Raw genomic sequence first — 13,724 nt, forward strand, 5'->3', positions numbered from 1 at the left:
GTGTAGCAGGGACACTTGAATGACCTGTGTAAATAACAAGCATGATTTTCGTCCTCTTAAACTTTTCCAGACAGAGGTTTTTAGATGTGTCTGGAAAATAAGCAATGAAGTGAAACCAGGGAGAAGAGCTCTTTCCTGGAAAAAAATAAAACAAAACAAAACAAACCTAACGTGTCTAGTCCTGTACCAGCTGGCATCAGTAATGAGAGCCTTATATTTGGGCTGACTCTTGCCTCCGAATAAACGGTGGCTTTAACAGCTGAATAATCTCATTATGCACATCCAGGTCTGCGCCTGGGGTCACAACCAAATATTTCTGTCTACTCCTTGTTAAGTCTAGAGGGGTGTAAACACTTTCCCAGCACTAAGACAAAGCTTCTGGCAGAATCCAGTGTCTAAATGCAAAAGGAATACCAGAGTGGTGCTCTGAAACTCCGTGTTGTGGCAGCTTTTTCCAGCTTGGGAAACTTTAGAGTTGCCCAACAGCCAAGCCGTGCCCAGGCGCGCAGATCGTGCGCGTTTCCAGTAAATTGGGAAAGTTTTGTGCAACCACGTTTACTGTTGTCAAATGCTTTCAGATGCCAAGCAAGGATATTGACAGGAGGACGAGGCGGAGATACCACATTTATACTACTAAGCACAAACAATGATATCATAAAATAATCAATTATAAAATAAGTTTATATTATGCCACTGTTACTCCCAGTATTTTATCACAGTGAAAACAGGTGAGGCAGCACCGTGCCAGTGCAGCCATCACACAGTCCCCTTAGAGGGGCCACTCTCGACACGACAACCAGGACAATGCGACATGAAGTTTCATGACCAAAAACACGCCACTGCAGTGATGCCACGTGGGGCGACGAAGTGAATCGTGCACAGGCACGGCCATGGAAGCGCCATTCAGAGTCAAATATCATCCAGGCAGGAGACCACATCTGGAACATTGTGTCCAGTTCTGGGCCCCTCAGTTCCAGAAGGACAGGGAACTGCTGGAGAGCGTCCAGCGCAGGGCAACAAAGATGATGAAGGAGTGGAGCATCTCCCGTGTGAGGAAAGGCTGAGGGAGCTGGGGCTCTTTAGCTTGGAAGAGACTGAGGGGTGACCTTATTAATGTTTATAAATATGTAAAGGGTGAGTGTCAGGAGGATGGAGCCAGGCTCTTCTCAGTGACAACCAATGACAGGACAAGGGGTAATGGGTTCAAACTGGAACATAGGAGGTTCCATTTAAATTAGAGAAGAAACTTCTTCTCAGTGAGGGTGCCAGAGCCTGGCCCAGGCTGCCCAGGGAGGTTGTGGAGTCTCCTTCTCCGCAGACATTCAAACCCACCTGGACACCTTCCTGTGTAACCTCATCTGGGTGTTCCTGCTCCGGCAGGGGGATTGGACTGGATGATGTTTCGAGGTCCCTTCCAACCCCTGACATTCTGTGATCCTCCCCGCCCCTCCGGCTCCGAAGGACGCGCCCCCAGTAGCACCGATCCCCCCCCCCCCCCGCCCCCCGGTACTTCCGCCTCCGCAGCCTCCCGGTAACCCGAGCAGACCCGCCCGCCGCCAGGACCCCGCTCGGGGCTGTCCTCCGCGCTGCCTGACCCGCGCCCACCGGGAAGCGCCGATCGCCGAGCCATCTGGAGCCGCGGCGACGGCGCGATTAGTCGGCGCCGCCCTATCTATCGCGCTTGAGCGTCGCGAGGCGGGCGTCGCAGGCGCGCCCGGGGCGGTGCTGTCGTCAGGCAGTGCGGCGGGCGCCCCGGCAGGGAGCGCGGCGGGCGGCGTGAGGGGAGAAGAGCGAGGGGGCCTCGCGCGCTGAGGAGGGGGCGGTGGCGGAGTAGGTGTCGTTGCTGCTGTCTGGGAGGCCGGGCCGATGTCTGCACCGGGCGGAGGTATCGGGCCTGAGGCGGGGGGAGCGGCGGGGCTACCGGTCGGTTGGGGAGGACGGTTCGGGAGGACGGTTCGGAGGGTGAGGCGGCGCCGTGGTGTGTGGGGAGGAAGGCCTGAGGGGAGCGGGTTCCTCAGGGCTGAGGCGTCCCGGGGCAGAGCGGCCTGTGAGAGTGAGGAGGAGGAAGGGCTGGGGTGAGCGTGCCCGCGGGGCACGGGGAGGCGGTGACAGGAAGAGGGGCAGGTGGCTGGTTTTTGTTTATGTTTTATTTTCCTTCTCCGGCTTGCGGTGCCAAAGGGGAAGACAGAGCCCGAGGAGGCGGCTGGGTTGTTGTAGAGCCTGCCTACATTGACATGTGTGGGGCCGTCCCGGAGAAAGCAAGAAGCGTTGTTAGCAATGTGGCATTTTGCTCCGCATATGTTTCGCGAGTTGTCTGTAGGCCTCTTTTTGTGTGTGTGTGTTTTCCTCCACCAGGGAAAAGACTGTTCCTGCAGATCTGACAGCAAAACACTTTCTCAGAGAGATATTAAATCGAAAGTAAAACTGCCCGACTGGTGAGGGCCTGCCCTCCCTGCCGCTGTGTGCAGGGGCTTCTTTGCACTATAATTCCCGTGTTGTTCTGTGTCTTGTCTTTCAAAACTTGCGCCTAAGTTTATTTTCTTCTCATTGACCATGGTATTTTCTTATAGTCCTTCTCTTACTTTAAGAGAAATCTCAACTACATATTAATTCTTGAAACTTAAATTTCTAGTGGGTTATGATTTCTAGAGATGAACAAGTTTGTTGGTCAGAGGTTTTTCAGCAGGTCAGAAGTGGGATATCTTGCCTACATTCTTTATCTCCCTTACTTCTCTTTTAATAGAATAGCTGCATAAATGACTGTTTATGTGATCAATTTAATTTCCAGTAGCAGTAAAAAAAATAACTTGAAAAATCTCTATATTTATAGTTCAATAAGGCTGTATTTCTTCCTTCCATACTTGTGTTTGCAAGGACTCAGATTCTGATTCATGGTACTGCAGTCTTCAAGAACAGGCTATTTTATTGCTCTGAGAGGATTTAAGCATGTCAGGCCGAGGTGTTGATGTTAATCCTTTTATTCTTAGTGGCTATATTAATGAACCTGAATAACTTTTATGAATTTTTGGTTTGTTTGAAAAGAAGTACACAGATGCTTTCTTTTAGGTGTTGCCTGCGTATTTCAAGACCTGTTCCTTAAATTTCTGAGCCTAGAGTACCATGAACCCAATCCTGTCAGTTTTTAAAATTCTGAGATTGGTATGGAAAAAAAAAAAAAGTAGACATTCAGGTAAAATAAAAAAATTCTTAACTGAGGATGATTGAAGTTACATCAAATAGTAAAAAATCAAGAGAAATCGCTTCATTTGGAAAAATAGCATCTGTAAGTGACAGAACTGATAAAGTGTTGAAGCATCTAAATGTCACTACAGAAATGGACTGCTGAGAGTCCGAAACCATATGGAATGCTTGCCTTTTATCTGTGTTCTGTGCCCATTCTAATTTTCAGCTGTGAGCACCAGTTCTTCCTATCTATTGACTTATGAAGTTCATGTCGTTATCTTGCCTTTTCATCAGTGCGTTTACATCCACCCTAGGTATTAAATAGAAGTTCTCTTAGTTTTTTCGTAATGATTTTTAATGAAAGTTTCTTTTATAGTTTCCTTACCATTCCATTAATCTGGACCAAAACGTATATCTCGAGCCTTATTGCCTATGAAAGTGAGACCCAGGCGAGCCTGCTGCCTGTTCCCATTTTTCTTTGCTTCCCACAGCATTTGAACCTTTCAGCCAGTTTCAGTCAAATTAGATGCATGTTTTGAAGGTATAAACTTTCCACAGATCTTGTGATAGCTGACAGTGGAGGAGAAGTAACAAGGTTTTAAATTAACATTCTTGCTGAGGGAAGGGCTGTAGCACATGCTCAGTGAATCACAGAATCATAGAATGTCCTGAGTTGGAAGGGACCCACAAGGATCATTGAGTCCAACTCCTGGACACTGACAGCAGACAGTTGTGTTTTGTCTGTGCTGTTGGCTGACACTGTGCGGAGCGGTGAATCAGTCTCTGTAGAGCTGGGAGGAAGCAGCCGAGCTGTCTCCTGCCATCAGTGCTTGGTGGATATAAACAACCTGACTGTACGGTTGGAAGGGTTTGTGAGACAAGGAACTATCTATGTAGCAGGTAGTTGGGAGTACAGCAACATGTGTGTTCTGTGATACAGAACAGAAATCTATTATCAACTAGATTGTTGGGATTTTTTGGTCACTAGTGTTCATGGGGTAAGAACAGTTATAATAATACTGCCTTGTGGTCAAAATCACAATGTATCTGATTGTGCTCCATACTTTTTCTTTTTATCCCATCTTCTCTGTTTTGTTTTTATACAAGGAAATGTCAGATACGGCTTTAAAACAGAATTGTGAGTTCCTAAAATTAATAAGACTTTGAGTAGTGTAATGATATTGGTAATCGATCATGTTCTTAAAAGTCATGTTTAGCTGGATTTTTTTTCCCAGTTGTAATTGAATTGCCCTATTAACAACGGGTGGGGTACAAAGATAAAAGCTGAAGTATTGAAATTGTGACATGTCTTTCCAGCACTCCTTTAATGAAAGAACTCTCTTTTCCCAATGTGTTGTGTTTGTTGTTTTGTTGTTTTGTGTGTGTGTTGGTGGTTGGTTTTTTGTTTTATTTTTTGTTTTTGTTTTTTAACTTAGTTCCCAATGTATTATATTTCAGAATCTAATACTTTTTAAAAAAATGAATGTATTTTTAATGAATGTGGGGTTTTTTGTTTAGTAGACCTCTTGGTGAAAAACTTTTTAATACAATTATTGGAGAGTCTCATGCAATGTTCTAAGGGACCTAATATTACTAGTATGATAATATGGTGATATTTAAATGTGAAAAGCTTCCCTTTGAAACCCCTTTTGTTAAAAATGGTGGCAGAGATAGTTTAGCTGTCTCAAATTGATGAAATTTCCAACGTGGATTCAGAGTGAGAAAATATTAATAAACTTACTATTGAATTTGAATTTGCATGTCCCAGATGAATCTTGTTCAATGTATGTTAGCTTTTGGATCCTTAGCCAAATGAAACTAAAGTTTAGAGGAATATAAACACCAAAGATGCTAAAGCTCCTGCAAGTTCTCAGAAAAGCGTTGAGTGGAAAGAGAGAAAAATTTGAGCCTTCGATAACTCTTGATAGTTGTAACCTTTCCACTATCATGTGCATTTATTCTGCTGGCAGGGAGGTTATGTGTATGTCGTAGTCAGCACAGCGCACTCTCCCAGTTGGTGCTTGTGCTATGCAGAGTGCTTGAGATGAGTGGGACATCTCGGGAGGGGTGAGGAAAGAGGGGAACAAGGTGAAGCCTTGTCGCAAGGAGGACAGTCAGCACCTGGAACAGGTTGGCTGGAGAGGTTGTGTAGTCTCCTTCCCTGACAGTTTTCAGAACTGGAGCCTGGAATCATCTTGTCTGACCTCATAGCTGACCCTGCTTTGAGCAGGAGGTTGAACGGCTTGAGGTCCCATCTAACCTGTATTATCCTATGGTCCTAAGTAGAGGTAGTAGAAAGAGGAGTATTCTTAGGAGATCTGTAGAAAGGTCAGTGAGGTGCAGGTGCTTGCTGATGAATCAAATATTTAAGTTATGGATACTTTGCTTTCATCAGTCTTGGATATTTTTTTTTTCAGATGGACTTCTGTTTATGTTACAAGATCTTGTATTCCTCTGCATGTAGAAACTTGTACTTCACACTTCATGCTGAAGACAACCTCTCAGTATAACACTATAACAAAATGCTTGGGTTTTACCTGTTGTTAGGTCCATTACTTAGTTCAAGAAATCTTGCCTGAAACCTGTATTTTATTCTCATGAGTCAGGCATTTGTGAGTTATCTTAATGAAGAACCAAGTGAGTATGGGTGGGCTGTGAAAGTGACTAATGTATCAACAACAAATTAAAAGTACTTATTTTCTTGTGATTCTACAGACTTGCCTGGGTAACACAATGCCAGCTGAGCGCAAAAAGCCAGCAAATATGGAAGAAAAAGAATCTTCTTTAAATAACAAAGAAAAAGAATTTAGTGAAAGGCGACCAGTGAGCACCAGGGAGAAGCCAAAAGAAGATGTCAAGGTTGGCATTAAGAGAGAGAGTTTAAAGGTTCCTGAAGATAAAAAGAAAAAAATGGAAGAGGATAAAAGAAAAAAAGAAGACAAGGAGCGGAAGAAAAAAGAAGAGGATAAAGTAAAGGCAGAAGAAGAGCAAAAGAAGAAAGACGAAGAAGAAAAAAAGAAACTTGAAGAAGAGGAGAAGAAGAAGCAAGAGGAGGAAGAGAAAAAGAAACAAGAGGAAGCAGCTGCTCAGTTGAAGTGAGTTGCCCTTTAATGGTACTAATTGTGCCAAATGCTGTAGTCTTGCTATCAGGATTGTGTGAATAATTAAAAAGATTAACTGTTTGAGTTACTTATAACATTACATAAAACTTATTATAAATTTTACATGACTAGCCGAGTATGCTTTATGATTTCTACACAGTTTGGAGTTTTCACCTTTAGCCTCTGTTACTTTATGTGAGTTACTAATACAAGTTTTTGATAGTGTTCTCTATATGATGACTATGTAATGCACAATTATACTTGAATAGAGGAGCACAAGTTTCTTTTAAGATGGAGAAGTGTTAGTGCCATGAAATTAGGAGTACAGGCTCTAGCAGGTCCACAGACCATCACAGGAGCAAATCCACTGTGAGGGATGGCTGTCATTTCTTTTGATCAACATTAGACATTTAGTACCTTGATGACAAATACAGAATGTAACCTGGCAATTTAATATGTGATATTACCAAGACAATGTTTCTTAGTATGTTATCAAAAGGTACTACGGTGTTGAATATAGCATTTTTAAACCAAGAAAGCCAAGATTCCAGACGTTCTTGTATTTGAAATATGTCAGTTTTTAAGACTGAGACAATGTTGTAGCCCAGTTCTAGCTGGGACAGATGTATTTCATCTATTAAAAATTTTCTCTATAATTTTGGTAGTCTGAGGAAAAAAAGATTTCACTAAATTTTGTAGTACATTAACCTGATGAAAGTTGTATTCTTCTGTTAGAACTTCATCTCCACCTGGAGTAAATTGAATTTTATATTTTCTAAGTCTGTTTGGATTAATATGTTCAGCATAGAAACATTTTGAGAAAATTTGTTCTGTAACAAGTAGTACTTGCCTTTTGCTGCATAAAAAATAAACAGTAATTTATGAAGCAGATGCTTCAGCTTTCTAGGATTAATTTGTTAAATATTTTAAACTAGAGTATTAAGGGGAAATTTGGCTTAGAACTAGTGGAAGGTTTCCAACTATGACTTTCTTCTTTCCCCCTTTGAACTGTTTGCCTGAAAGCAAGGTTCTGTAATGAAACTGACTAATTTTTATTTCTCTTAGAGAAAAAGAGGAAGCACATCAGCTCCATCAGGAGGCTTGGGAGCGCCATCAGGCAAGAAAAGAGCTTCGCAGCAAAAACCAGAATGCACCAGACAATCGCCCTGAGGAAAACTTCTTCAGCAGACTAGATTCCAGTCTGAAGAAGAACACGGCTTTTGTTAAGAAGCTAAAAACCATTACAGAGCAACAAAGGGACTCCTTGTCCCACGACTTTAATAGCCTGAATTTAAGCAAATACATCGCAGAAGCAGTAGCTTCTATTGTGGAAGCCAAACTGAAAATATCGGATGTGAACTGCGCTGTGCACTTGTGTTCCCTCTTTCACCAGCGCTATGCTGATTTTGCTCCTTTATTACTTCAGGCTTGGAAAAAACATTTTGAAGCAAGGAAAGAAGAGAAGACTCCCAACATTACCAAGTTGAGAACTGATTTGCGTTTCATTGCAGAATTGACAATAGTTGGAATTTTCACTGACAAGGAAGGTCTGTCTTTAATCTATGAGCAGCTTAAAAATATTATTAACGCTGATCGAGAATCCCACACTCATGTTTCTGTGGTTATCAGCTTTTGTCGGCACTGTGGAGACGACATTGCTGGTTTGGTACCAAGGAAAGTAAAAACTGTTGCAGAGAAGTTTAACTTGAGCTTTCCTCCTAGTGAGATAATTAGCCCAGAGAAACAACAGCCCTTCCAGAATTTGTTGAAGGAATACTTTACGTCTTTGACCAAACACCTGAAAAGGGACCACAGGGAGCTACAAAATATTGAAAGACAAAACAGGTGACATTTAAGTGTTGCTTTTTATTTATGAAATGCCCAGATTTGTTCCAATGTTTGTTAGCAGTGTGTAGAAGATGTGTATTCTGCAGTACATCTAAAAAAAGTTCTAAATTTGCTCTGAATACTTAAAAAGCAAAAACCAAACAGACTCTTTGAATATGTTTAAAACAAATGGAAGCTGACCTTTATCTTTAATTCTCTTTATTAGTTTGGTGATGCTCCTTTAGCAGCTTCAGAGTAATGCTTCTTTCCCAGCTGGTACTGTCCTTTTTCAGTTGGCACAATCTGATTTCTTCCTTTCCACCCACATATATCTAACAGAGCATATGCCACAATGGCTTTGACTTGTTTACTTTTTTTACTGTACTGGTATGGAGGAAAAATTAGGTTTGATTAATAAGGTGTCCCTTACACTTTAATGTGGGCAAATTTTATATATTGTTAGAGGGTATAGATAATTTGATTTAAATCCTGCTAAATGTCTGTATGAAATACTAATATTGAGCGGTATGAATTTACATATCTCTAATATCTGATTAATTTAATTTTTACCAGGACTACGTTGTTTAATAATTGTTTGCTTTTTAAAGCATCCTGAATTGTCGTTATTCGATCCAGCCTAAACCCAACTGCTGGTCTTAAAACACGGTTGTTCTTAAATCCTTTTGGGAGCATTCCAAGCAGATAGAAATGAACGTGTTCCTGTGTGTAGGCACAGGTTTCAACTAAAGGGCAGAACATCAGTCCAGAGCTACGTGTACGCTTGGAATACATTAAAATTTGATGTTCAAAGTTGGATCAGTTGTGCTAGTGCATATCATGCCTTGGTCAGTTAAGTCTTGTATTTCACAGGATCATAAACTGACTTATGAGCTACCATTATTTCTACAAGTACCTTATTACTTTAAAATGTGTTATTGACTTAGTTGTCATTTGTTTAAAGTTAACGAATATACATTTTTATACTTTCCACAATGATAATTGGTTCTAGGCACATGGGTTTTGGCTGGGATTTCAATGTCTTAAGTCATACAAAGTCTGTACTATAGCAAATTAAGTGGAAAACATTTCCAGGTGATATGAAGAGTGTTAAGAAACCATGAAGATAAAAGAACAGAAGTGATCTGGGAGAGGGAAATATCATTTAATGTTTACTTGCATAGCTAGGTAAAAATGACTGGATAAAACCCTGAGCAGCCTGGTCTGACCTCATCATTGAGCCTTTTTGAGTAGGCCAGACCTGAGGCCTCCCTATGCACCTTATCACCTGAACTATCCCTATGAACTTGTGTACAAAGCTTTGTTTCAGGGAAGGAATGCAAAGAACTATAATATATCACTGGGTTAAGATAATTCTATTATTTACTTCTATTTGGACTTTCAGGTGTTTAACTGCTTAATGAAAGGTGGGGAATAAGTTTTGTTAAAGAAACAAGACATCAAAGAACTTTACTGCCTAATTTTATTTGCTTAGAACATGTCCGTAACAAAGACAGATGCTTGGCATTTGCACGCTATGGAAGTGCAAGGCATGAAGTCAGAGACATGTGCCTAGTGGGAGATCTGTGAATATTAATAGAAATCTTCCTAAACTGTGGACTTTGGGAAAGTGATTACATGGTTGGGTTTTTTTTAAGCAAGAATCCTGTTGGGAAGAACAGTCCTCTGTGTATTTGAACCTGATCCACTTTGCTGATAGCAACAGCTTTTTTTCCCCACTGTTGTTCCAGAACCAATGAGATGAACAGGCAGAGTGAACCATTTCCTCTTGCGTATCAACAGTGTCCTGTGTTTAGATTATGGTACTTTGTCTTGAATTTATCTTTGTCAGAAGAGCGACTGTGAAATGATTCAAGCTGTACCAACTGGTTGAGTTAATTGAAAATTGATATGATAACCTTAACAGTACTGAATCATTTAGGTAAAATTAAAGCATTATTAGACAGAAGGGTTACTGCAAGTGGATAATTAGGAAGACTACCTCAAGTTACACTTTGACAATAGAACCTGATGGATCTTGATTACTCAACTAAGGGCACACCAAGATCTGCAGGCTATCATTGGAAGAAAACAACTTGATTCCAAAATACTAGCGTGAGTTTTTGAAAATGAGCATTAGACATAGAAGAAACTTGTCTAAATTAAGGATGTTTTTAAGATCTGCTGAACTTGTGGTGCTTTGTAGAACTCAGAAGAGACACGAAGTAAGATAAGTACTGTATGCTGTACTTCTAATTGTATTCAAAACCAAATTGTGCTTTTTCAAGTTTGCTCGCTATGCTTTAGCTTGTTCAAATTTGTTGACACTTGTCTTTTGGGAACTGAAAATGAGAACTGAAACTCTTGTACTTTTGTTAAAGCACTTTTTTGTTTTTGTTTTGTGTTTTTTTTTTGTTTGTTTTTATTTTTTTTAGTAATAGCACAGAGCTTCACTGCTCATGTTTTTAACACTGATGATGTATTTTAAACTTAAAATACATACCTAATGAATAGCTGTCTTCATGGAAAGGCTATCGATTAACATTTAACACATTTCCTGAATTCAGAGTGAACTTCCGTACTTCAGAAATTGTCAGTGCTTATTTAATAGTTTTTCTTGCTCTCCGTTGTAGCAGCAGGTAATATGTGTTATATAGGTCTGTTTCTGTGAGAGGGACAAGAAATGGAACTTTTACCAGTGTTACTGCTTCTGGCCATCTAGGAAGAAACCTGTGTCAAGTTTTGGTTCTTGGTAGGCATAGGGGATTTTGTTGCTTGCCCTGTGAAGCGTTGTATACAAATATGACTTGTTTTACAGTTAACCTGGAACTGACAAAAGCCAATATTGGTATCCCTCAGTTTACATTCCTTAAACTGTTTTATAATTTTTGTCATAAAATGTTTGGTTCTTTTAGCAAGAATGTGATTGTATACTTATTGCTTAATAAAAGCCTAATGATAATGTAGTGGTACAACCTGCTTTAGGAATTATGACGTTTGCACCTTGTTTCAAATGTTATTTTCTGATGCTTTGGTCTCCATGCGGGGTGCAGTGTCAGTGGTTACAGCTAGTTCACCAGTGTTACTAGCATTATTCAGGCTACTGTAAAACAAATTAGAAGCTTTCTAGGTGAGCTCATCCTGTCAGCTTCCCTTTAAAAGGCCATGTTTGATCTGAGTCTGTTTGTACCTTTGCTGTAACAGGCCTCCAGAGAGCTCTACTGGCCCAAGGTGTCCCTTTCTGGTAAAGAACTGACTGTTCCTTGTCCATATCAGACCTGTTAATGCAGACTGGATCATGCACAGGTGGCAAAAGACACTTTTCAGGAGCCCTAGTTGATAGCAAACTAAAATATTTGAATGATCAACCAGTTTATTCTTAGTTAGCCCAAAATCAAGGATGACAGTCTTACATCAGTCATCTGTGGCAAACTTTGTACTGGCAGAGATTACCTTGTTCTGTATATTTGGTTCAAACTACTGAAAGTTCTTGATATTTTTTTGTTTAAAATCTAAGGGATCCTTAATTGTAGTTTGGTAAGAAAATTGAGTTGCACTGTTCTGCATGTAATCCTGAAATTGCTTTACTGTGCACTCATAAGCAGCAATTTCTTTCAAATGCAAGTTGCTTTTGGCAACAGATTTCAATTCTAAAAATGAGAATTTAAAATAAGTATGGATAGCTTCATAAAAGAAGACAACAAACAAGTGAAAAAGCAAAGGTAATTGCTCTTAATTTGGACTAATAGCCTTGAATTAACTTGGTTTGTTGGAAAATTAGTGGCTTGGTTTTAATGTGCAACTTTTTTTGAGCCACCTGGTGATGATTGCCCATCTAATTATTTGAAGAACTCTGAAATGTATTGTTACATATGCAAAGCAACTTTTTTCCAGCTTTCATGCAAGCTGAATGTTTTCATATACTACAAAAGTCTTGTCTCATAGTGTAGGACTGTTACAGGATAATCATGGCAAAAAAATAAGCTTTTCTCTTTGGACATTGAAGCTTGAGCTTCTGTGACTGTACTACCCTCAATGAAATTGAAGTTGGTAGTTCAGTTTGGTTGTTTGGAAGAAAATAGTATTTTTGCTGTTGTGGTCTAAACTAAAATTCTCACAGCTCCCCTGAAGAGGGAAGGTTAGCTTTGCTTGGAGAAATTGGTAGTGGTTCAGCGTAACTCAAATATATTTTAAGGAAAAATGTCATCTTACTGTAACTTTGATTTTTGCAGGCGAATTCTTCACTCCAAAGGAGAGCTGAGTGAAGATCGACACAAGCAGTATGAGGAATTTGCAATGTCGTATCAGAAGCTGTTGGCAAATTCTCAATCTCTAGCTGATCTTTTGGATGAAAATATGCCTGACCTTCCCCAAGAGAAACCAACACCTGAGGGTAGGCAGCCTGCTAAAGCGAGCAGACAGGGTGCTGGATGTGGATGTGATGGGGAAGCTCACCAAACCCTCTTACTGATGTGTTCTTCCCATTTATTTATTTTATGTAGCTTTTCCCCCTTAAGGATATTAAGAGATGAATAATACATAGGGTTTTTTTATTAAAGTGATTCAATTTAACGTGTAACCGTAACTATTGTAACTGTGCAGTTATGGTAAATTAAGTAATATCTCTTTAGATTTGTGTCTGGTGTTAAAAGAACAAATGGAAAATTGGAATGTTTTATATCTAATGTAATGCACTTTTTAATACTTAAACAAGTGTATATGTTAGAGCTTTAAAACCTGATATTGTTAAAAAATGAATTTGAAGTATATTTTGGGTCATGATGTTATGAGCCAGACAAGTCACGAGGTGGCTCTCTGACTTCCTGAGGAGAAGTCCAGCATTTAACTGGCAGAGCTATTCAATGCTGCAATGAAACTCAAATTTGAGGTGTAGAAATGTTGTTGAAATCGTGAGTGTACCTGTTGTCTGAAGTGATCTTGAGCTTAAAAAAGCTGCATTTCTTGAATACCTCTACATTTAAAATAATTGCTTTTACACTTCTGTTCTTTAAAGGAAACAAGGTACATTTCATTATGTTCAAATCTATTACTTTTTATGCTAATGTGGTTAAAATCTGTAATAACTTTCCTTTCTAACACCGCACAATGTGCTGCTTGATTTTAGTTGTTACGACTTTCACTCCGATACTGTCTTGTGTTTTCTATCAATGCCAAATTTACAATTTCAAGATAGCTTATTGATATATGTAAGATCGGGTTGTTGAAAACACTTTAAAGTATACATTGCAATATTTAAGTGAAAACAGTGGTAGTAATAAAGCGGTTAACATGTTTCTAAAAGTATGTCTTTTTGTTTAGTCTTTTAAAGTGACCCACTTTAGACGGTGAAAAATTTGTGTGAATAACTTTTTTCACTGTTTTTGCAGAACATGGACCTGGTATTGATATTTTCACACCAGGAAAGCCTGGAGAATATGACCTGGAGGGGGGTATCTGGGAAGATGAAGATGCTAGAAACTTCTATGAGAATCTCATTGACTTAAAGGCTTTTGTGCCAGCAATTTTGTTTAAAGACAATGAAAAATGTTCCCAGAACAAGGATTCCAGCAAAGATGAATCAAGAGGTAGAATGCTTAGATGAGTATTTTTTTTACA

The 13,724-nt window shown here is 39.8% G+C and overlaps 1 protein-coding gene across 4 annotated transcripts in view; it reads left to right on the forward strand.

The window, feature by feature from the left end:
* The first annotated feature begins 1,747 nt into the window (after window positions 1-1,747).
* Window positions 1,748-13,724, forward strand: part of UPF2 (UPF2 regulator of nonsense mediated mRNA decay) — a 58,342-nt gene continuing 46,365 nt past the window's right edge. For all 4 annotated transcript variants that reach the window (XM_065841550.2, XM_065841570.2, XM_065841560.2 and 1 more), the window contains exons 1-5: window positions 1,748-1,885; window positions 5,899-6,278; window positions 7,350-8,129; window positions 12,341-12,501; window positions 13,496-13,693. In XM_065841550.2, the coding sequence (XP_065697622.1) occupies window positions 5,917-6,278; window positions 7,350-8,129; window positions 12,341-12,501; window positions 13,496-13,693 (1,501 nt within the window). In that variant the 5' untranslated portion in view covers window positions 1,748-1,885; window positions 5,899-5,916. The remainder of the gene's footprint in view (window positions 1,886-5,898; window positions 6,279-7,349; window positions 8,130-12,340; window positions 12,502-13,495; window positions 13,694-13,724) is intronic.

The sequence above is a fragment of the Patagioenas fasciata genome, chromosome 1 (assembly GCF_037038585.1).
Source record: "Patagioenas fasciata isolate bPatFas1 chromosome 1, bPatFas1.hap1, whole genome shotgun sequence".
NCBI classification, from domain to species: Eukaryota; Metazoa; Chordata; class Aves; order Columbiformes; family Columbidae; genus Patagioenas; species Patagioenas fasciata.